Below are 24367 nucleotides of genomic sequence, written 5' to 3'. Positions count from 1 at the left end.
CAAGCCATAAGTCTGGCCTAGCAACAAAGATAGAGCACCCTTGGAATCTAACTATGGCATCATTATGTTATTTCATCTGGGTAAAATCAGAATCTTATGTAGAGACATGATACTATCTGTATCTTGATTAGGGGTCTAATTAGCTACATCTAATTAGGGACAAAACAAGACCTTGAAGAACCTCTGGAAAGTTAAGACGGATGGAGCTAACCTGATGTCCAGGAGGAGAAAATTCCACAAATGAAAGATCGAATGTGGTCATTAGCATGGATCTGTATATATTTCAAAATTAGTAGAAATGTATTTATATGCATTTAGACATGACAATGGGAAATGTCATTATAGAACAAAGAACTGGCAAGCATCATCTTAAAGTTTATTTTCCAGAAATCTACTTGGACTATAAGCTAAAACATATATCTGAATATCTGACTTCTAAACATAGATGAAGCTGCAATTTGTTTCAAGCAGTAGCTGACACAAGTTTACTCATTCCGCTGAAGTAGGATCTTTCCCTTTCACTCATAACTTCAAAGTGCAAGGGTCGCCTACAGAAGTTACACTCCGCTGAGGAGTGGGGCTTTAACTCCAGCCTCACTTCCTTCCAGGTACTTAGCAGGTTCTCTACAAGACAAAAGAAAACATAATTGATAATTTAAAAAAGTTTACTTTCTTCCTCAACTGTAAGCTTTAATTTGTAAGAACATATTAATGACAAAAAATCCAGCAAAACCTAAAACACTCATTTTGTTCTTTCAATAAATTCAGTATTGTCTTAATTCTGAGTTAAGTGCACATAAAGATTACTTTTAAAGAGTTAAGGGCTATTACCATTTAAGCGTGTTTGTTTTGTGTTGTGTGTGTCTTATGCATCTCCTAGTAAATCTTAGGATAATTCCAAAATCTATTGTCTCTCTACCAAACTCTTTCTCTAGAAATTGAAAGGTAAAACATGCTAACCAGTTTTGCCCCCTTTCAAATGTTTTATACAGCCCTAAAGTGGCTTATTATAGAGAGGCGGGAGATCCATAGTCTACCATCTGAAGGTTGAATTCAAGAGCAAGTTGCCAACAAGGAGGAATATTTGACTGAAGGCCCTTCTAAAATGAAACCAAGCAATACTGATGATAATTTGTCTTAAACACAGAAAGATGAAATTATTTTAACAAGAGCAGCTAAGCTAGATCCTTACTACTTGTCATAAAAAAGCACTTGGCTAACAAATCTTATATTGTTACCATTGGTTTTCTTAGCTGCTATGTTATTTGTAATTTTCTTACGTGTTTCTTGTTTTTAAGTACTTTTAGCTTGCTAGAGTTATGACGTTTGAGATGGGCAACCATATAAATTGAATGAAATTGAATGGTTGATACTGTTCTCTTTTTACAGCTGACAAATTGCATACAGTGTACAGGCTGGCAACACAGCACTTCCTATTTCTATATGCAGATGAGTCAGCGATGCATATTCTTGTCAAGAAAAACACCTTAAACTGTTCTTTTCACTCACCAATAAAATAATTCATCATTTGTGGAGTATGATGTGGTGTGGGAGCAATACGCAGTAGCTCTTCTCCACGTGGCACAGTGGGATAATTTATTGCCTGAACATAGATGCTATGCTTGTTCATCATTTTATCACAGATCGCAGTATTTTTAGCAGCATCTGAAACCTGAAGTTAATAAAAGATTAGATGAGTTTCTAGGCTAAAGGCACAATTTCTTTTGATCGAACGTAACTGTCCCTGTAAGAAAGTCAATCATTACACGGAACAACGCTTACTTCACATAATAAGATATAAACTATATAGAGACAATAGAAAAGTAATTATGGAAAAAGCAGGGAAGGCAAGTTGGGAGAAGAGAATGCCATCATCAGAGAGGGGGTTCCTTCTGTTATGTAGCCCCAATATATAATTCACTACAGGGAGATTTGCAGCCTTGATGTATGCCCTGTATTCTTTTTTGTGGTATGAACACTTGGGAACAAATATTTTGTGACCAACTGCTAAACATCTGATGCATGATTCTTGGTGGGGAAAAAGGTATGTCCCAAAGTAACAGGAGAAAAAAAATGGCCCCATTCTATTTGGTATCATATTGGCATGCTATTGGGCCACAGTTGACAAAGTGATTTTTTACAAAGTACAGCTCTCAGCTCTCCGTGTCCAAGTGGATGAAGAGATGCAACTACCAACAAGCAGCCTTCTATTCTCTCAAAATGTCAGTTGATCTTCACTATGCTAGGCATTTCCCCCAAGGTCTTGTTAATGGAGCAATTCATTTGCTCTGGAAACATTATCAGAAACAGTCTGGAAATCGAATAACCATCAAAAACTGTTATTACCTAATGATTCTTGAAAAGGTTAATTAGTTTTATTTCTGCAGTCACCACAGCTATTTAATGAATCCTCCCCATTCCTCTATCAATTTCTTCCACTATATACATGTCTCTATCCCATTCTATGTGTCAGTAGTCACCCTCTTATATACCGTATTTTTCCATGTGTAAGACACTATTTTTTCCTGCAAACACCCTGTTCAAAAATCAGGTGCGTCTTATACAAGTGCAGCATCTTATACACGAAAAAATAATGGTAATCTCTGCAGCCCAGGGCATACCTGCGTGGGTTCTTTACATGCCACTGCCATGCCGCCTGGTGCAGGTGTCAAGCCCCTGTGGGCTTGCCGTTAATGGGAAGGGGGTGGGGGCAAGATCATTGGATGGTGGCGTCCGGAGGCAGCGGATGGGACCAGCAGCATGGATAGCAGCGACAGCCCTTTCCCTCCCTCGTACCTGTATGCTGGCTGGGGACCCTGTGGAGTGCAGCTGCAAGACCGTCCTGTTCAATAATAGCAGCCAGCCGAACTTCTGGATTTGCTGGCTCAGCTGTTCGGCATTCCGCCAAACAGCCGATTGGTGCGGAGAAATGGTGGGGAGTTTAAAACCTCCCTTCACTTCCCTTGCCTTGCCGTCATGCTGGTGCTCACGCCAGTTTGTTTACCAGGGTCGTAAGGCTGCTGCTATGAACTGACTATGCATGCTCATCATGCTGGATGCTGGTTAGGTGGGTGGGGCCGGCCCGGAGGCATTTATTTAGAGCGCTGGGACGCGCATGGCAGAGCATCTTATACAAGGGTGCATCTTATACATGGAAAAATACGGTATGTCTGTGCATCTCTCCCACCTCTCACCATCTATCTACTCCGATTCATTTATGCAAAGGAACTAGCTATACATATATAAGGTTTAATACACAAAGTTTAACAAAAGCAAAATGTTATAATCTTTAAGACATATCTTTCCTCTATGCTACAAATTGCTGATGTTTCCAAACTTTATTGTAGAATCACAGTGTGCTAAATATTTACCCTGATAGGAATGATATGACTGGGGCAATGCACTACAGGAAACCCAGCGTCCATCAGCATTTGTCTCATGAGTTTAACATTACGTTGGTGTTGTCGACGAAGCATTTGCCCCTCTGTACTTTTGAGCGTTCTCACAGACTCTAATGCACCAGCTAAAAGCATGGGTGGTAAGGAAGTGGTAAAAATGAAGCCAGCAGCATAGGAACGGACTGTATCTATTAAAGAACTCGTGCTGGCAATATAGCCTCCCACACAACCAAAGGCTTTACCTGGAAAAAAAAAGTAAAAGCCTTAGTTCTTGGCATCTCCCAATTAATAAAAACAATACAAAAACTGGTATCTTAAGCAGTATTCTTTTACTATCAAACCTTCTTGCAGGAGGTACCTTTATTATAATACTACCACCAAGTATTTCTGAATTCATTGTCTGTACCAGGGGTCCTAAACCTTGGCAACTTTAAGACTTGTGGACTTCAACTCCCCAAGTTGAAGTCCACAAGCCTTACGTTGAGGACCCTTGGTCTATACTATAAAGTAACACCTTAAATAAACCCTACTACATTCAAAATAAAGTAATGTGAAGCTTTCACTCGAAGTTTTGGTACATGATGTACTCTCCATACAAAGGCAGCAATTGTTCACTAAGTGAATTGCATGGAAGCTTAGACTTTGTCATATATAATCAACATTAGGAAATTGTTGTATAATGTTTTGTCATCTCTAATACATGTTCTCATTTGCTTACCGCCTTTTATGCAAGATCCTAAGAATGCAAACATACCAAACTCTATTTGTAAAGCAATCTACTGGGAAAGCATACTTTGAAGTAACCCAATATCTCTAAATAGCAAAATAAGAGCAAATGGAGTTGATTACAATCCTCTCTATATTGCATAATACTGTCAGTTCAGTTTCTTTTAATTTAAAGGGATTAAATTAGTTTTCCTTAGTTCAAACCATGTTTTGTTTGCATTAAAGATTTTCAATCTGATATTTTATCTATAGAAAATACTGATTTCTACTATATGCATTTACTAGTTCTGTTCCTACCAAGTGTCCTTACACAATTCCCTCATCAAATTTAAAGATCAAATTTGTCTTTAAAAATCTAAAAAGAAAAGCAGATTTTTGTAAGAGTAATTATATTTTCAGAAACATTAATCTGAAGATAGGGTGGTAAGACTTAACCCAAAATCAATTATCCCTGAAGATGTAATGATTATCAATCACTGTTTTGATTCAGTCATCCTTCAATCTAGACTTCTGCACGTGAATATACTTACCAAGCGTTCCAGAAATAATATCCATTTTATGCATTACTCCATCTCTGTCTCCAATGCCACCACCATGTGTTCCATAGAGTCCAACAGCATGTACTTCATCTACAAATGTAATTGCTCCATACTCATGAGCCACATCACAAAGCTCTTCCAATGGACAAACTGCACCTAAAACAAAGTTATATTTATATTTTGGTTTTTCTAATTATCATTTCCAAAGTTTCATAGCAACGTGTGCCTCAGACATCAAACATACCATCCATTGAATGAACAGTTTCAAATGCAACAATTTTTGGAATAGATGGATTAGATTTTTTCAAGAGTTCTCTGAGGTGACCAACATCGTTATGTCGAAATATATGTTTTGGCACTCTACTGTTTCGAATCCCCTGAATCATAGAAGCATGGTTTCCTGAATCAGAGTAAATTTCACAATCTGAGGAAGGAAAAGAAAAAAAGAATAAATGCCATCCAGCAATTTAAAACATTACAGCCTGATCTTAACTGGGGTATTGATTTACAAAACAGAACTGGGGCAACTAACTAAGCCAGTTAGAAATCAGGTGATTCCAAACGGCAACTAACACCTCATCCTGGGTAACAACAGCAACTTCATGGATCCCTTTAGCTATGTATCAAATAAAAGTCATGAGTCAAGAAAACCCTTCCCTCAAATATTGGAGCTGCAACCCATATATTACTAAATTGCTCTTATCTAATGTAGATTTTAATTTTTGTTTTGGGGCAACAGTTTACACAAATCCAAATTGTCATTTAAAAAAAGGGGGAAAAATGTGATAACTGGGGTAGGTACATCATTGTAAAAGATAAATTGTATTCTAGAGACACAGTTCTTATAAGGTGATAACAATGCTCTGGAGTTACTTTGATGCTGCTATCTAAATATCACTAGATACCCAGGTCATATTTTAGAAATCTAGCTTAGCATGATGGATTCTATCAAAATTAAGTTTTTCTTGACTGTATGGGTTTTAGCACAATCCTGCAAGAAAAATACTGTTTTTTTTTATTAAAGGTAGTCATAAGCATATAATCACGTAAGCATATCTTATACACCTAGTTTTAAAAAGTAGCTCCTGATGAAGAGTTAGCAAAAAGTACAGATATAGACCTACCATCTAGTCTTGATGAACTGCTAAAATTACCAGCTATGGTTTAAATGGTTATGGTTTTGAACCAGCAATTCTTCTTATTTGCAATAACTACATTTAAAAGGAATCTATGCTATATATAATACAGGTATTCCTTGACTTACAACCATTCATTTAGTGACTATTTGAACTTACAATGGCACTGAAAAAAGCGACTTATGATCATTTTTCACACTTATGACCATTGCAGCATCCCTGTAGTCATATGATCAATATTCAGATGGCATGTACTTATGTTGGGTGCAGTGTCCTGGGGTCATGTGATCACCCTCTGCAACCGTTTGACAAGCAAAGCAATGGGGAAACCATATTCACTTAACACTGCTAACTCAACAGCTATAGTGATTCACTTAACAACGGTGGCAAAAAAAGTTTGTTTTAAATGGGAGAAAATTCACCTAACAACTGTCTCCCTTAGCCAGGGGTCAGCAACCTGAAACAGTGAAAGAGCCACTCGGAACCGGTTCCCTCACAAAAGGAAAAACTGGGAGCCGCAAAAAATGTGTGCACATGCACGTACATGCGTGCACGCACAGAACAGGGTTTGACTGAAGAGTGGAGCAAAGGCGAGATATGCACCTACCCTGCATATTTGAATTGAACTTTTTTAGTCCCACTTTTTTTTTTTTGGACTGCACATGGCAGAGGACTGGGAGCCGCGGGTTGCAGACCTGTGCCCTTAGCAATAGCAATTTTGGGTTCAGTTGTGGTAGTAAGGTGAGGACTGCTTGCAAAACAAAACAAAACAAAGGCTAAGGAATGGTTAAACTATTTACCTTGTAAAATAAATAGGCAAAAACTGGATCTTACCTGGTAGCATTCTAGCTAAGGTGAAGAGTGTTGAATCATTTGCTACAAAGCAAGAAGAGAAGAGCAGAGCAGCATCTTTTCCGTGAAGATCAGCCAATTCTTTTTCAAGATCAACATGGAATTTGCTGGTTCCCGAAATATTCCTCGTGCCTCCTGCTCCTGCACCATGTTGTTTCAGTGTTTCCCTGCGAGAAAGGTTCCAACAGTGGCATCAGAACTCCTTGGGATTACCTCATATTTGCAAATTGGGTTTATGCTACTTCATACAACTATTTGTAGAATGCTTAATTACCTCAGACATTTTATTCCAAGATTCCAAAATCTTAATGAACTATTAACCAATTTGATGAATTTAATGAATAAGCCTCAAAAATAGGTTCTGTCTCAATTTTTTTTTTTAAAAAAGAACTGCCAAAAAAGACACCACCACCCCCCACACACACACACACCCGACACACCATTTTAATCAAGCAATCCAGTGTGGATCATGGGGCTGAATCCACACTGGTCACGCTTCAGAGGTGACCCAATGAAATCAACGAAATGCAGAGCAATAATGACTGAAGCTAATTTCACCGATTTTACAGTTTTACTGTGACCAAGTCAGCACAGGAAAAGAAATCTGGGCATCTTTTGCAGTATTCTTAAAATAACAGCCATACAAGAGCTTGACCTTTGAATGACTAGTTGGATGGTAATATATTTGTCTGACTGAATCTCCCTGAAGTTATCTACCCACCCAACCACAGTGGAGAGGGTTAGCATGCTTTGGGTCCCTTCTGTGAAAATTTGCCACCTAGTGGGACCGTGGAACCATGCCTTTTCTATGGCAGTCCCAAGATGGGTGACAAATAAATTTAATAATAATAAATGAGTATTTGGTACAAGAGGGATCATCAGGATTTATCTGACACAGTACTTCATAATCAAAGAGGATCTAGGAATTAAGTCCTCTAGTCACCTTCTTAAAAATGATTGTGCAGAATTCCACACACTAATTGAAAACATTTCATTTTTAGTTAAAAATACTTACATAACAGCTCCACAAACTCTAGGATGGCGACTCATCCCAAGATAATCATTGCTGCACCAGACAGACACTTCTTTCTTGTTGACTAAGGATTCTGAATAGTCATCTGCCAGGGGAAAAATCTGGGCTCTTCGATTCACAGTTTTAAACACACGATACGTATGATCTTTTTTCTTCTCATCAATCTTCTTCTCAAAAAACTGATCATATTGAAAAGTTGAAACAGCTAAAAGTGAAAATATTAAGATGAAATATTACTTCTATTTGGATTTAGCAAAATGTTGAAAGCTGCAAGTTTTGATTTCTATCTGTCAGTGTAACAAAGCTAATCCTTACATTTTGGCAAGTTTTCCTGAAGCAGATGAGATATCCTCTCTGGCCTCTGCTTCAACATTATGTCCTGGAATTTCTTCAACAAGCCATTTTTCTTTTCACCGTCCATCTCAGCATTAACTTCAACTGTACTTTCTGGTGTTTTGGTAAATTCTATATAATAAAATATAGTAATACTAACAATTTAAGAAGCCATTCTAGAGTATCTCAATTGTTCAAAAATATTTCATATACAATATTACTGAACAGTTCTATATGTGTTTTCCATATATAAGGCCTTCTAAGTATAAGTATAAGGTATTACAGAGACTCTCACAAGCAATAATTACTCTATATGCCTTTCATTTAGGATACGGTTGCTGATAACATCCTATCCCATGTGATATATAATTCATTCTGATTATGTCCTAGTTCCATTCAATGTGTCATAAAGAAGCTTTATTAATGAGTCCAGCTGAGTATTAAATATCAGCTAGCAAATGATCTAAGCCAAACAGAAAAAAGAGCTCAATGATATTTTAAAATTTGGGCAAAGCCCTTCCTTCTTCAAATCAAAGCTTGCTTTGCCAGGGGAAGGTATGTAGAATCCACAGATGAACATGGAACTTTAATCAGAATTACTATTTGAAAAATCTTGCAAATCTGTATCTGATTTTAAAAGTTTAACAATTTCTCCTCTTTAAACCTGCTTAGTACAATTAGTATTTTGTACTTAGTATAAACAAACAAAAATCAGCCTTTCACAAGACAACACACCTTTTCTTACAGCTTGCATTTCTTCCACATCCTCCTGGAGTTCCCGGCTGGCTTCACAGAAAACGCTGTTTCCTTCATTCACCTGAGCTGCCAAGAATGGGCATTTACTCACAGGAACTTGGTTAGCACTTGGGCTACCAGCAGATGGTTCACTTACAAGATGCTGGGGTCTGCTTATGTTTTCCTGAGCCACATCTGTGGAGTTTTTGTTCTCTGAGTGAAAAAAAAAGTTTTCAATACAGAACAATGTGAAGCTCTCATTGAACAGGTATTTCTTATGCTTCTGTACTTTGTGTAATATTGCTTACATTCAAGAAGAACATTCTAATAGGAACATTATGTATGCTTTGAGTGTCGTAGTTTGTGTGCACTGCATTATTCAAGGTCCCTCAAGTATCAAAAACTAAAGATGGATTTCCTTCAAAAACTACCGTATTAGCATTGAACACATTTTCTACTCAAAGTCTTCCAAGGAGCAGACTTAAGTTATCCAGCAAAACTCTATACCAGGGGTCTTCAAACTTGGTCCTTTTATGACTTGTGGACTTCAACTCCCAGAATTCCTTAGCCAGTGTGCCATTATAAAGTACTATGCTGTCCATTACGCTGCTTCCTATAAATGTTTCCCTATAAATGATTAACAGCACGTTGAAAACAATTTTATTTCACTATTTGCATTTTTAATAACTTGAAAAATTCAGATGAGCTATATTTTCCATCAGCTGTTTTGATTGAATACATGCATACAATTATAGCCAACAAATAAGCAAAATCCTTTGCATGCTTTATGTTTGCTCTGAAGAAAATTGTTAGATAATTATATCTACTTAATAATTTTGGAGTCAACCCCAGTATATTGTGATTTTTTTCAAGAATGAAGATATTAGAAGTTACAGCTTCTAGACGTTTCCTTCCTACCATCAAGCTTTAGAAGTCTTATTGCTTAAAGCACTAAAAGTATACTTCAGTCCTAAAAATAGTTATTGAATGTATGTTCTACAATAAAAGCAGGAGATTATAAACGGCTTTTTCCATTTGAGGCAGCTACAACATACTGCTCTATACAGCTTAACTTTCTTTACATGCTATTTACCAAGCTTTATGCTTTTCTTCACCTCTGTTCCTAGTTTCTGCTGGATGCACAGTACAATATAAGTTGCCCTTTAACTCATGGAATAATGTTCAAAGTTTAGATAGGCTGTTGGCTTTCCCAAAAATTGTCAGATAGGCTTAACATATGAAATGTTATTTTCAGAATTATTACCAAGTCAGTTTATTGACTGAAAAATAAAGTACAGCATTCTTCAATGCAGTGCTTATGTCCCAAATTATTTTTAAATGGAATGAATTATTGAACAATGTATACAAGCACATTTTCTTCATTTGTGGCAAAAGATTTTTGCAAGCTCAAATCTGGGTTGGTCGCCAAGACCAGAGGTTTACTCTTCTTCAGAAGGGTAAATCTCTGGTCCCACCGACTGACCCAGATTTGATCTTGCAACATTATCCTGGGGACACATATATTTGCCTTCATTCGTCAAGATTTTTGTTCATGGCAGATCAAATTAGTCAATTTAATAAGTGTAGACTTACTCTGACTGGCAGAAGTGGATTCTTCAGTTTGCTGGCAGTGAGTTGCTGAAGTGCTTATAGCTCTTGAAGCAGGCTTGGTCCCAACTTCCATCATCTTGGGGCAATTCTGAGCATAGAACAGAAGGGATTTGCCAGCTTTCTGCAAGAAAGCCTGGGATACTCTTGACAGGAATGGGCAACGACGAACAATGGTTTCCATTTTCAGAAGTCTGGGTGAAAGTATAAAATAAATCTGCACCTCAAAATGTACCCTAAAATGCAAACAAAAATGTACACAATTGTTTATTTTCAAGTTGAAGGGTAGTTTTTTTCATGTAGTTTATCATATTTAGAAAGTACTGTAACAAAATAATTCATAAATGTATAACTCACTGACCTTTGGATCTATTTGAAGCTTTTATATATACATGAGATACATTACGGCCTAAAGGCTAATTCTTGTGAAAAAGCCTTTCTTTCCCAATAATATCTGTGTGTGAAGCAATCTTTTCACAGCAAGTTAGCAAATTTAGTACCACCACATATAATCAGACCACACTGCACTGAGCTATATGAATATACAAATTCAGAATTATGTACCTCTCCTACTGTTCTAAATACAAATAGTGTACATTGGAAAATATACTGCAAGATAAAATTTTGGCTAAGCAGCTCGTTCCACAAATCGGAATACAACTCAACCTTGCCATTAACCTTCCATCTACTGGCAGAGGCAGGCTTTGTGTATCTAAAGTTATGCTACAATCCAAGCTCTTGCCAGCGTTAACATGATGTTGGAAGCAAGAGTTTGTGATCATGAAACACCGAAAGGGGTTCTTTCGTAGCATAATAGTTGGTAAATAAAACAGCTGAAGGAAGGAAAATTGGGGAGAAGGGGGGGGAAAGCAGCCAAAACTAAACTCTTGTTACCCCTAAGTTGATTGCTATGGATGCCTTCAAGTCAGTCTTGACTCCTGATGCCTGCCTGCATAAGTCCCTACAATTTTCTTGGCAAGGTTTTCAGAAGCGGGTTTGCCATTGTCTCCTTCCCGGGGCTGAGAGAAAGTGACTGGCCCAAGTCCCTCTGCTGCCTTTGTAGCAAAGGCAGGAAACTAGAACTGCTGCCTTTAACCACTACGCCGAACTGGTCCTCAGCTCCGCTGATCCACAGGTGCTTTCCCTATATGTAAAGAGGCTTCAGCCAAGCAGACCCGAGATGCCCCTTCTTCTCTCGGACGGAGGGGAAGCCGGGTCCTTTGGGATTCCTGGCCAAGAGGGAGCCATTCTCTGCGGCGCCTCTTTTCTTTCAACCGTGGGACAAGGGCGGGAAGGGCGGGCTTCCCTCCCGGGGACGAAGCCCCTCTACGGCCGCCTTCTGCCACAGCCCGGGCGAGCCAAAGCGGCGACTAAGACGCCGGCCGCCCATTCCCGGTAAGTCCCTCCGGCGGCCTTGCGCAAGGTCAAGGCGAGGAGAAGCCGCCCGAGCCGCCGCCGCTTCTTCCTCCTCCTCCTCCTCCTCCTCTCGCGGCTAACGGACCCCGCACTCCAGGCTTGTCCGCGCGCGCCTCGTCCCCTCGCCAGCCTCACCTGCCAAACCTTTTCCGTTCTGAAGAGGCTCGCTCGGAACGCTCGGGGGTATATAGCGGAGCGCCGGGGCCAATTGCGCACGCGCGGACGAAGGTGCGCCCGGCTGGAACTTGGCAGCTGCGCAACTTGGGGCGATCTCGGAAGAGACGGGAAGTAAAGCGTCTCTGAACGTATCGCTCCGCGGCGGTAAAAGAGACCTTCGGGTGCCACCGCTTTTTTTTTTCCTTTTCTTGAATGGGGAAAAGGAGGGAGAGGAAGAGGGAGAGGGGACGGGTCGCGTTTCGTTAGTAGGCAGAATCGCAGCCTATTCGGAGCTTGCAGATCTCCCAGAATGATCTTGAAGGAAGAAGGGCAGTTACGACTCTATGTCTGATTATCTTTCCCAACCTTTCGGGCTTATGTTTCATTAGGAGTAGGTGTCTTAATGTCACCTACTCCTCACCACCTTTTCGGGAGTGGTTCCTAAAGTGGTGCAAAGGTAGTTACTGCACCGCGACTGCACCGAATCGTAGCAGGGAAGACAAACGAGGACACGGAGCACCCTCGACCGGTTGCGGCGAGTGGTTGCGCAAGTTCCTGGGATGAATATTTCTCGGCGTGGGGAATTTCCCCTCCTGTCGACGTCGGCAGCGAGAAAAAAGGCGGAGATCTTTGGAAAGATGCAGCCTAGGCCCGTGTAGCAAACTTACGAAATTCACACGAGTAGTATTTCTTTTCTTAAACGTAATTTCTCTTAAAGAAGTCCGTTGGATTTTCCAGTTAACGCGTTCAGATTGCAAACAAGCTTATTTTAACCTCTATTCCCAGGAGCGTGAATTGGTATCTCCCAAGTGGGTAAAAAGGAAAGATCCCATCTTTCAAAGGGCAAAGCATTTCCCTAGATCTGCCTCTTTTCTGTTAATGAGGGTGGCCGCCCTGTTTGCTAGCCTCGGAGAAAGAGGCGAAAAGCGCGGGTTGCCGGATCGTCAGGATGATCTGGATCGAGTCTGACCCGTTTGTACTCCTGCTGTGTTGGGAAGGAGGGGCCATCAGAGCTGCCGATCTTCTCTGCCTTCTAGAAAACCTGTTTTGCAATCTGAACTCTGCAGTAGTTGCATGGGAAAACCTGCGTTCCTATCTGCCTGCTGGGGAGAAAAGGTTCTAGCTTAAGATACTCAGTGAACCTCGTGATCCTTAAAGTGATCCTTAAAATCATTTTGCATGATGTGTGAACGCAGCCAATTGTATATTGAGTAAAGCCTGGCTTCAGATAATATGAAGCCAACCTACACATATTCAGATGTGTGTGCTCTTTCATATTAATTTTTTACATATTAATTTTTATTTTTTTAACTCTGTAGTTAATTTATTTTGGGGCTGTTATTTAATTCTTTTTTAATTTTTGTATTGTTGTTTTTTATTGTTGTTAGCTGCCCTGAGTCCTTCGGGAGATAGGGCGGCATACAAGTCCCAAAAATTAAATAAATAAATAAATTGTTTCAATTTTCCAGAAACAGATTGGTGGTTGTGAATGGCTTCATATCTCAAACTCTATCTTAAATGCCTTGAAAAATTACAGGAAAGCTGTTTTCTCAGCTTATCACAGCACAAATAAAGCTGACCTCCGGCTGAAAAATAGGGCTCTGTGGTCAGATCTTTAAGCCTGACAGATGACAGGGCAGCAATCCACAAAAAGGATACTATTTGTGAGTGGCAGTGGTGAGAGTATTTATTACAGGTGCTTGTATTGTTTGAATTTTTACATTATACATTAGCCTTTTATCACCAAATGGAACTTAATCAATGTTTGCCCCAGGACAGCAGGGGAAGGCTTTATTTTATTCTTGTAGGCCTGATTATCTATAATTTAAGTTTAAAACAAGAAATGACAAAGACATAGTGTGTGTTAGTTTTTAAAAAATCAGGCTTGAGTTTGCATGTGACAAAACTATTGTAACAATGGATGGACAGAGTGCAGGCAAGTGAGGGATGGACTTGTTTATAGCAGAAGAAAAACATGCAGGTATCTAAAGACACCTCCTGTACAATAAAATGCTGGCTCGGACCCAAAGGTTTGGCTATACCTCTCTGAAAAATTCCAGTCTACACCAGCCAAGAGAGATTTGACTGTACTATCTATTCACTAAATTTACAAGCAAACTTATATTGTATTGGGAAGTGCTATCTCTTCATTTAAGGAAAGCAGTTAGAATTTGAGCCTGAATGTTCTGGTTTTGGTTTTTCATTAACTGAAGAGTAAAGTAATTTAAAAGTTTAGCTAAAAATTTAGTTCAGCAGCTGTTGAACTGCCTTTCCAAAGCAAGAGGGGGCAAAACAACTTGAAAGCTAGCAAGCTTCAAATATTCCTTATAACAAGGTATTAATGTAAAGCAAAGAGAAACCCCCAAAGGAAACTATAATACTGTATTTAATTATTTCTGAATTACAGTGGTAAGCCAGACAATATTGAGAAGTCCAAGCTCTGAAAGGAATTTGCTTCCTAACCAATTCAAAATTTATTTTATCTACCACAACATATGAAAGCTAGTCCCTTTCCCTTTCTCTATTTGGTTCAAAGTTAAAATGTGGCTGTCTTTCTTCTGCCTAGTTATTAAAAGAAAGTGGGCAGGGAACAAACAGGAATAGGCTTACTTCCTGGTTATTGCATGCGAAAGCTGTGTGACCTCAGTGCTATGATTCAACAACACCCAGGTTTAAAAATTCACAGCAATAAATATATGCAGTGTAACCAATGAAAACAAAATGACTCAGGGAATATTGGAAGAATTCCTGTTTCTTAGACTGTGTGCTTCTACACTGCCTTTTTCTACGTTCTCAGGTTTGCATATTGTATTATTATTGTTTATTTTTATCCTTCCTTTATTACTTTTATAAATAACTCAAGAAGGTGATATATCTAATATTCCTTCCTCCTCCTATTTTCCCCACAACAACAAAACACTGTGAGGGAAGTTGGGGTGAAAATGAGTGACTGGCCCAAGGTCACCCAGCCTGCTTTCATGCCTAAGGCAGGACTAGAACTCACTGTCTCCTGGTTTCTATCCTGGTGCCTTAGTCTGCTACCTCAAGTAAGATTTTAAAAATAGTTTTAAATTGGTTTTTATGTATTAACTAATAATTTGCTTCGGATTCCATTGATTCTGAGTTGAAATATACTTTTTTTGTGTTGCAGAAAGGCAGATACGTCTGCGCAAGCATAAAAAAAGCAACAACTCAAATTCATTAGCTTGCATTTACTTTTATTCCCCAAGTGAGGAGAGGAGTTGAATGGTTTGATAGCCTGCAAAGACATTCCTTGTATATAAAAGGTAGACCTCTGTTGGTTACAGTGCTTTTGGGTAGGGATGTTGAGATTTTGGCTCTATATTATGATCTTTGTTAGGTTTGTAGAAAGATTTAATGAGCTTTGGTGGAGGGAGGGAAAGGAATAATTTATGGCTTTCTAATACTTTATTTCTCTATTCAAGCTTCTCAACCATTTACAAGACTTTCTTCTACCTTTCTATCGCACATTAAGCAATTTTACCCTGCATTTCATATATGGCCTGGGTATTTAATCACAGAATAAGCATAGAAATTTATAGCCTGCCTTACTTCCTGGAGCTCAAGGCAGTGCACATAGGAAAAACACTTGAAACTTTGGGGTGGGGATGGGGGAGATTGTTTTGGATGTTTCTGATAAAGTTTGCACAACATGTTGCTATTTTATTGTGGATTAAATTCTGCCTCAGTTATAGATTTTATATACTGTTGTTTTTCTGATGTTCATTTTGCATCGTGTTCTATATGGTGTTAATTCTCCAGAATTGCTGTGGCAAGATGTAATAAATAAGGAACATTTTATATAAAATTGTACATGAAATCTAAAACATGAAACTTGGTTATGCTTTTATCAGGAGGAAATACAATATTCTGCTTTAAAACTACTGAATTCTCTTTAGGGATGTATATTTTTAAAAAATGTTTTGTTCTCCCTTCAGACTGTGGCTCTCTCTGAATTATGCTGTTCAGAGGTTAGATAGGCACGCTTGGGAAGAATCTCTTCCAAATAGGAAGCCGTTCAAGATGTTCTGGACATCGCATTCATGATAAAATAGGCCTCTTTGGAGGCTGGACTCCTTAAACTTCTTTTACTATGAAAGATCTGCTTAGGGAAATTGATGAATTGCCACAGAATGGCAGTTCAGCATGACTGAGACAGGCTTCTCCAGCAAATTCCTGTTGTGACTTGGTGAATTTTCCCCATTCCTAGCTTTTGAGAACTCCTCAGCAAGCCAGATGGTACCAAGGGGACTATAGGCGTATTTGTAGAAGATGTGAGTTGTAATATTGTCCCCACTCTTTAGTTTATAATAGTTCTAATCTAAAATACGGTAGAGTTCCCTTAATGAATTTGTTTTATTAGCAATTTATGTGCTGCTCCAATCCCAAGAGAATGGGCAGGTCACATGGCCTGAGTGTTCATTTAGGGTCAGAACTAAGCAAGTCCTAAATTTTGCTGTTGGTCATTTGACACAATTATATTCAGCAGTCCTTAATAAAGTGAATTCGTTTACATTTGCACAGCAACAGTGCTCCATTTTAAAGATTACAAATGGCAGAGTTGGTGGTAGCTTCCTATCCCCAGTTTTTGTCCAACTTGATCTTGCATTCTGGAGGCTTCAGAAGTTTGCATTTACCATTGCGCATTTACTTTTTACAGAGGACAGGGTTGGATTGTTTTTTCTCTTAAAACTTCAACATGCTATTTACAATTCTTGGATGTATTCACGAAGATAAGAAAAATATGCTGTTTCAAATAAATGGCCTGTGCAGTCCAGTTCCCAGAGAGGCCAATTAATTTTCTATAGAATGGTCATGCTCATGTTCCCTCTCGTGTTTCCTGTGGTACTGAAAGACATGTAACCTCTTACAATGTTTGTAATATCTATGCATCACAATTAGTAATTTTATTTCATTGTTAAAACATGCAAGTGTATTGTAGGTATTGCACATGTGCTGTATGCATTTCCTCCTCTTCCCTATCCTTTCAAATCCATATAAAATACTAAATATCTCATTTCTTAGACTATTAGGTAATAGTTAATAACATCAGCAAGATGGGATATTATTAACTTACTGTAACTGAGTAGTGGTAGCTACAATACTCTGCAGTTAATATTCTCTTTCAATAAATATTCATTTTATCAGATACACAGAGCTCCTTCATGAAGAAACAAACTTTAGGCATAGCCTTTCATTTCTGCTTTATGAGCTCCAGTGATCAAAGGGTGGTGCAGTATAACTTAATTAGTTTAATGAGATGTATCTTGTTGAATGAATAGTTTGAAGAATAGAAAAAATATAGGCAGCACTTGTGGCAAAGAAGCTAGGTTAATAATGTAAGATCAGTAATGAAAAAAGCAGAGAGAAAGGCTAATTAATTTAAGATACTTTAAGACAGACATTGTTGACTATATGCCCTAGATTCTTACTGTGCATTTAATGGAAGTCTTTTAAAATCTGTTTTAGTTTTACCATTGATATAATCTGAAGGTAGCAGAATTATAAAATCAGACATCATAATTATAGAAAAACCTTTGCATGTTGCTACTACTTTTATTATTTATTAGATTTAATATAGCATATATTTTATTGAAAGAACATTTAATGTTTTAATAGTTTATTATTCCTATTCCTGTTCCCTTGTTTCCATGTTCTGTGGGTTAGAGGCTGATGTTTAAAATTGCACAGAACCTTAGGATATTTATTTATTTATTTATTTATTTATTTATTTATTAATGGGATTTATATCCCGCCCTATCTCCCGAAGGACTCAGGGCGGCTAACAACAAAACATATAATAAGTACAGAAATTAAGATAAAAATAAAATTAAAATAATCTGTGCAATAAATTAAAATTAAAAATAAATTAAAAATTGTAAATATAATTAAAATGCCTGTCAGTCCAGGTCAGCCAGGTGGAAAAGGAGTGTTTTGAGGCCGCGGCGAAAGGACTGGAGATTTTGGGCCATCCGAAGCTCAGGGGGGAGCTGATTCCATAGGACTGGCGCTTCCACAGAGAAGGGCCAGTGTTAGGAAACTTGCAATCACATTCATTTGAAAATTAAACTCACTGAATTTACAAATGTTGTAAGCTGATATAAATGATACAAATGATCACAAGTGATGTAATATCAACATAAAATTAAGTTGAACTGCCTCAGCCAGGCTACATCACATGCAATGGAGTTGTCTAAAATTTAAGGGATGGTCTGGGTGAAAAATTGCTTTGTGGCATCCATAATCTGTTAGTAGAATCTTAAATATATTTCAGTGAATTTAAACTACCTTAGAATTTTATCCAAAGTTACAATACTATTTCTTCAAAATAGTCATATATTTTAAGAGCATCCAGATTAAAAAAGAAAACAAACTATAGATGTTTCAACTGCTGTAATGTAAACATTCCATGATGAAAAACGTTGTTATTGAAGTATTAATGCCACAATGAGTGGCAAAGTTGTAATTATAGCAATACCAGTGAGAGTCATCTGTTTTCTACCATCACACGCATCCCTGATAGTTAAATGTGCTTAAAACACCCAACTTTTCTAGGCATTTCTGAAAGGATTCCAGTAGCTTTGGTGGTTTTTGTAACATGAAGTAGTTTACTAGTCTCAAAGGCCCACGGTAGTAATCCGCATGTGAATTCTTTAGTGAATTAAAGGAAGTGCTAATTGTTTCATAATATGGTTTACAAAATAAATTCCTTACCTTAGAGATTTCTAATTGCGTTGAAGAGAAAAATGGTTTATACTATTGCAAATGATTGGATTTCATATGTATTGTACGGATACAGCGAAAGAAACAAATACGCAGTCAAGAAAAACAGCGTAATAGCCACACTACCAGATGTTTAAGTAGTTATTCTGTTTCCAGACATGGACATCTTTTGGGTGGCTGGAATTCCATTAATAGTAATTTTGGGGGGGGGGAGAAGGAGGTTTGTAGTCATTGGGAAGTCATGCAGGCTGGCAGGGTTGCATAGCACATACAGATGGGACTTTGAAGAGAGGTTAAAAAATACATTAAGCTATTTGTGCACACGTCTCACTTCTGCTTGCTGGGAGATAGTGCCACTACTGATTTTTGACATATTTTATTTGCTAGCTCAATTGTTACACAGCAGTGACATATAATTAATATAATAAGCTATGGTTTTCTGGATGGAGAACACAAGTCTTTATCTGCTTAATTATTACTCTGGATTCATAAAGAGCCGGCTTGAAGGGATGAGTCATCTCCGAGCACAAATGCCTGAGCAGCAAAGTAATCAAATGTTACTACATCCTTAACATCAGATCCCAAATAGAAGCGGTTAGACATGTTTGCTCAGTTTGGATGGTGTTTGCCTGCCAGGATCTATTATATCATATTTTGACTGAAGATGCTGTAAGATGCTGTCAGGTTGGAATCTACTTACTGTATTTTTTTTTCATCTGCATTAGAAATTAGAGAAGGCAAATGCATTTAGCATTTAATTTAATCAATCATTCCTGTTACTAGTCCTTTTTGGGGCTGGGCAACACAACAGATTAAGCATGTGAGGCATACTATTGTGTACGGGGTTCTGGACCGCATGGCAAGTAAAAGGCAGATGAGTACAGCATGTCAGCTCTTTATTGGAGGTAGGCTCGTACTGAACAAAGGGGGTTACCTGGACCCCTTATATACCTTGCCAGGTGCACCCCTGGCCAATCCGTCCATCTAAATCTCCCGCCGAAAACTCTTTGGCCAATCCGGCCACGGCACAGCACCACCTGGTTGTATTTGCAGAGCTGCTGCTTACACCCCATACATAACACATACAGTGTAGCATTGATCTATGCCTTTTTAAACCAGTTCCTGGAATTGCATGGCTATTATGGAAAAAGATGCATTTGGTTTAAAGGATTACAGATATGTGAGTATGCTCTGAAGCCTCTTTTTGCCTTTGAATCTGAAGCGTGGCACAACCTGTCAAAGTTATTAAAAGGGAATGCGTCCATCTGAATGCATTGTTTTAACTTTTGTAATCCTGTATTTTTATTCTTTTGTAATCCTGTATTTTTATTCTTGCCCTGTTCACCGCCCTGAGTCCTTCGGGAGAAGGGCGGTATAGAAATATTATTAAATTAAATTAAATTATATCTTTCTTTTAAAATACTGTAGTGTAAAATCAAATTCAGTATTCACGATACAATACATAATTATTTTTAAAATGTGCAAATTTCATGCACATTTTGTTTCATCTCCCCAACAATACTAAGAAAAATATATTTTGTGTTTAACAGGTACATTCATATTTTTTGGTTTTGCACAATCCAGTTTACTTTGTACTGTGTACTCCCCAAATTCCGGAGAGCCTTATCTTTAGCTGGATTCAGTGCTCTCCCCTCAGCTGTCTTGGCAGGGAAATACAGGAAAACCCCTTATGAAAGACACTGTGATACGGGTACCATAGAAACCAGGGCTCATTCTGTATTGCCAGTGTTATAGGGACATCTGCCACCAGTTGATTACTCCTCTTTATTTAAATTTCTGGGGCAGTCTATGATTTTTATTTGCACTGTCTTTAAACAATCAAGGGAAATTTATTTCTCTAAAAGTAGCCAACTTTTCCTACATTCTATGTAAGCTTCTCCCACAATAGTTCTTGTGGGGATAGCTTTGTGTTGTTCATTTTGTTGAATGCATTTTTATTGATCAATGACCAAAATACTTTTTCCCCTCTTCTACTGTGTGCTGATATGAATTGTACAGAAAGGAAAATATTTGCTTTGACAAAATAACCTAAGGAGTTGTAATACAAGGAGGAGGAAATATGTATCTGAAACAAATGGAACATAGCAAGAATGAGGAAAACGACAAAACTAGTCTCAATTGAATTATCTGTCTAGCTGAATACTAAACATCCCTGAATTCTAAACATAAGTAAACAACCATAATGTAATAAACAGACAACAATCCATGCCTGTCTCTCAGTACTATAGCATTGGTAATTTGTCCCTAGTCAAAAGTTCTGCTTCACAATTTCAACTCAGCTGGATGGTTTTTAGCCAGTCACTTTGCTGCAGGCCAAATCACTTCGCAGGGTTGTTTTGTACAGAAAATAGGAGAAGGAAGAAGTATTGGGTATTGGTGGCAAAGGGTTAGAAATAATTCCAAAAACCATTCTCTGCATGCTCCCCTTATCCTTTTTAAAAAATGCGTATAGTATTTAATTAGGTAAGCAGTTAATAAGTGAAGTTCTATGATGAGGAAATTAAATCTGATATTTCATCAGCTTTATTCACTTATCTATTGCCAGGAAAACAAGAAACTTAGCAGATCAAAGGAGAACAAGATAACTAGCAGAGATTAAAATAAGGACATATGATTTAACATTGTTGTATTAAGAAATTGTCCCATTGCAATTATTGAAATTACATAAGAACACAATCATCCAGCTACTCCTTTTTAGTCCATGCATGATATCCTTAAGATGCAAGTGTAATGGTAGTGTTTGCATGCCAACACCTCTTCAATACCTTTTAAATTCCCAAGAATGCCATTTTCTTAAGAACACTGATATTTTTGTCAAGAGAACCAGGTTAGCTAATGCCAGTAACCAACTGTTCTGTTATTTCGCATCACAAATGTATACATATGCTTCAGTGCCCTCAGCCTTGACGCATTTCACATAGATCTTAAACTTTAAGTGCCCTGAGAGTGGTTCTTTCAAATTCCCGGTGATGCATGGATCAAAACAAAATAATTTCTTCCCAGTCTATTTATTCTGAATCTAGCGTAATTCATTTTTACAAAGTTCCATGAGGGATTGTTTTCTAAGTCCCTGGTTTCAAATAATTAGAAAGTACTGCAATGGCGTCATTGTTTTTCTTACAAATGTTTCTTACTTGTTTTCATACATAGCTTGCTTTTTTAAAATCATAAGGCAATTCTTCAAGGGCTTATGTGTTGATTATAATTACATAATTACAGTTTCTCAGTCTTTGCCATATCTTGCAAGAAATGGCTGAAGTCCGTATTAATGCTTGAAATCCCTGTTGAATGCAAGGGAAAGATCCCTTAGATATCTCTGCTGCTCTGCCTGTGGTTTCCAGCACACCCACATTCCTGGATGGATAGAGCTGGACCAAACCTTTTAATCAAAACTTGACTTTGCAGTTGCTGATTGGGCTTGGGAGCTGTAGATGAGACATTATATTTCTCCATTAAGTTCTTTAGCTTGTGGCTTCTCTTTTAGCTAAAAGACTTCTACGAGAACAGGAAACTCAAGTGTAGCTGTAAGATATTCTGAGCCTTTGATTTATTGATTTCATTTATATTTCTCTTTTCCTCCAAAAGCACAGGGTGAAACAGATTAGGAATTCTTCCCTAATTTTATCCCCAGAGCAACAGTTTTGGGAGGAAGGCTGAGATACAAACTAACTGATTCCAAATTATCTAGTATACTTGCATGGCAAACTATGGACTTGGATCTTGGTCTCTTAAGTCTAATGCCACCATTTCAATCCCTACACTTCAGGTTACATTCCTGTGTGTGAATGGGAACAATGATTTCATTCTGTCACACAGATAATAGAGAATTAGGTATAGTACTCTTACCAAACTATTTTTAATTTTAAATTTGCAAAAAAACAACAAAAACTTTATTTATTTATTTATTTATTTATTTATTTATTTATTTATTTATTTATTTATTTATTTATTTATTTTATTACATGTATATACCGCCCTTTCCTGAAGGACTCAGGGCGGTTTTCATGGTGATTAAAACAAAAATACAAAAGTTAAAAACAATTTTTAAAAAAATTATATCCGTCCCTGAATAAATAAAACCCCAGTTAAAATTAAAATTAAAATTAAAATTCTCAGCCTGGGCCAGAGAGCTCGAAGAGCCAGGTCTTCAGGTCCCGGCGGAATGAACGGAGGTCGGGGGCAGTCCTAAGCTCCACTGGCAGCTGGTTCCAAAGGGCAGGCGCACCCACTGAGAAGGCCCTATCCCTGGGTGTTGTCCGCCGGCAAACACTATGATATGTTTAACTGTTTTCTTCTGCTTCCTGTGTATGCTATAGCTGTCCTGAGATTTCAGAGCAGAAGCAAGTAGGAACAAGTGCATAGGCTTCCTTGTAACTAAGGGACCAAGGGTTACAGTCCTTCTAAATCCTTGGCTTGCCAGAAAAGGGAAGACCAGGCAAACCTCCAGAGAAGAAGCAACTGCAGGGGACTTTCTTCTTCTGTGCTGCCAAAAACAATATCCTTCTCCAATTGCGAGTTGCTTTGAGACTGTGAATTCAAAGCCACCGGCCAGAAAAAGAAGACTTCATGTTTTAGTTGTAGTAAGCTGTTTCTTAAGAGGGCCGAACAGTTAAGAAGGTAGTCAAGAATTCTGTTTTGCTCAGCGCTACTTTGTGAATGAGCAATAATGCTGAATCAATTAATCTATGTATTTTGTTTAGATAAATATTAATTAAGTAAAAGAGCATTAGTCAAACATTCAGTAAATTAGTAACACATGTCTAGGTTCTTAAGTTTTATAAATAAAACAACTGGAGCAAGTAATGTTCTACATAACATTGTTGCTCTATATTCTCTAGAAACTACCAGAAAGCAACATTTGGGTGCCTATTGTAGACACTCCAGAGGTTGACATTTTCTACCTCACAAAATATTTGATTTGACAGGCACGCCCAGTCACAAGCCTACTATTTAACAGGAAGTAAAAGTTACTCCTTCTAGTCCACCAGCTTCTCCTTACTACTCCATGGTACCTTTTCCACTTTTTAGAGGCAACTGAGCACCTCTCCAAACAAAAGATTCAATTGTATCTATTTTTGTTTTGAAATAAAAAGACCCAAGCATTTTAAATGCAAAGTGACACATTTCTCACTAGTCTTGCTAGTGAGAAATAGGAAGTATGCATTGGGAAGTATGCATTGCTGTACTCTTCCCCACCTCAAGAAGCCTGCCCTGGACCCGGCTGTTTTAAATAACTATCGTCCGGTCTCCAACCTTCGCTTTTTGGCAAAGGTTGTTGAGAGTGTGGTGGCACAACAGCTTCCTCTGTTCCTGGAGGAAACTGATTATCTGGACCCGTACCAATCAGGTTTCAGGCCCAGGCACAGCACGGAGACGGCATTGGTCGCGCTGGTGAATGATCTCTGGAGGGCTCGGGACAGGGGTTGTTCCTCTGTCCTAGTCCTATTAGATCTCTCAGCGGCTTTTGATACCATCGACCATGGTATCCTACTGCGGCGTCTCAGGGGGTTGGGAGTGGGAGGCACCGTTCTACGGTGGTTCTCCTATCTCCTGGGCCGCTCGCAGTCGGTGTTGACGGGAGGGCAGAGATCCGCCCCGAGGCCTCTCATTTTTGAAGTCCCTCAGGGATCGGTTCTCTCTCCCCTCCTGTTCAACATCTACATGAAGCCG

At 38.4% G+C, this 24367-nt stretch overlaps 1 protein-coding gene across 2 annotated transcripts; it reads right to left on the bottom strand.

Annotated features, from left to right (window-relative positions):
- Positions 1-371: 371 nt before the first annotated feature.
- ALAS1 (5'-aminolevulinate synthase 1) lies at positions 372-10578 on the bottom strand. 2 transcript variants are annotated; one of them, XM_083356930.1, is made up of 10 exons: positions 10346-10578; positions 8753-8965; positions 8000-8149; positions 7667-7889; positions 6634-6818; positions 4908-5087; positions 4655-4819; positions 3372-3640; positions 1510-1672; positions 372-624 (listed from the first exon to the last, which is right to left on the bottom strand). In XM_083356930.1, exons 1-10 carry the CDS (start codon positions 10542-10544, stop codon positions 464-466), a joined length of 1908 nt encoding a protein of 635 aa, XP_083213056.1. In that variant the 5' UTR covers positions 10545-10578; the 3' UTR covers positions 372-463. The 2 variants fall into 2 exon arrangements, with proteins under 2 accessions (XP_083213056.1, XP_083213057.1); XM_083356931.1 differs by having other exon boundaries at positions 8000-8131.
- Positions 10579-24367: the final 13789 nt, after the last annotated feature.

This window comes from Vipera ursinii, assembly GCF_947247035.1.
Source record: "Vipera ursinii genome assembly, chromosome: 2".
Taxonomy (NCBI): domain Eukaryota; kingdom Metazoa; phylum Chordata; class Lepidosauria; order Squamata; family Viperidae; genus Vipera; species Vipera ursinii.
The sequence above is the reverse complement of the archived record's forward strand: the minus strand, read 5'-3'. Positions and strand labels throughout refer to the sequence as shown.

Bases quoted from the DNA above. Each gene is read 5' to 3' on its own strand.
- ALAS1 (XM_083356930.1), bottom strand. From the start codon at position 10,544: ATGGAAACCATTGTTCGTCGTTGCCCATTCCTGTCAAGAGTATCCCAG. The intron at 8,966-10,345 runs GTAAGTCTACAC...TTTTTCACTCAG, and splicing joins ATCCACTTCTGCCAGTCAGA to AGAACAAAAACTCCACAGAT. The intron at 5,088-6,633 runs GTAAGATCCAGT...TTCCTTCCTCAG, and splicing joins CTTAGCTAGAATGCTACCAG to ATTGTGAAATTTACTCTGAT.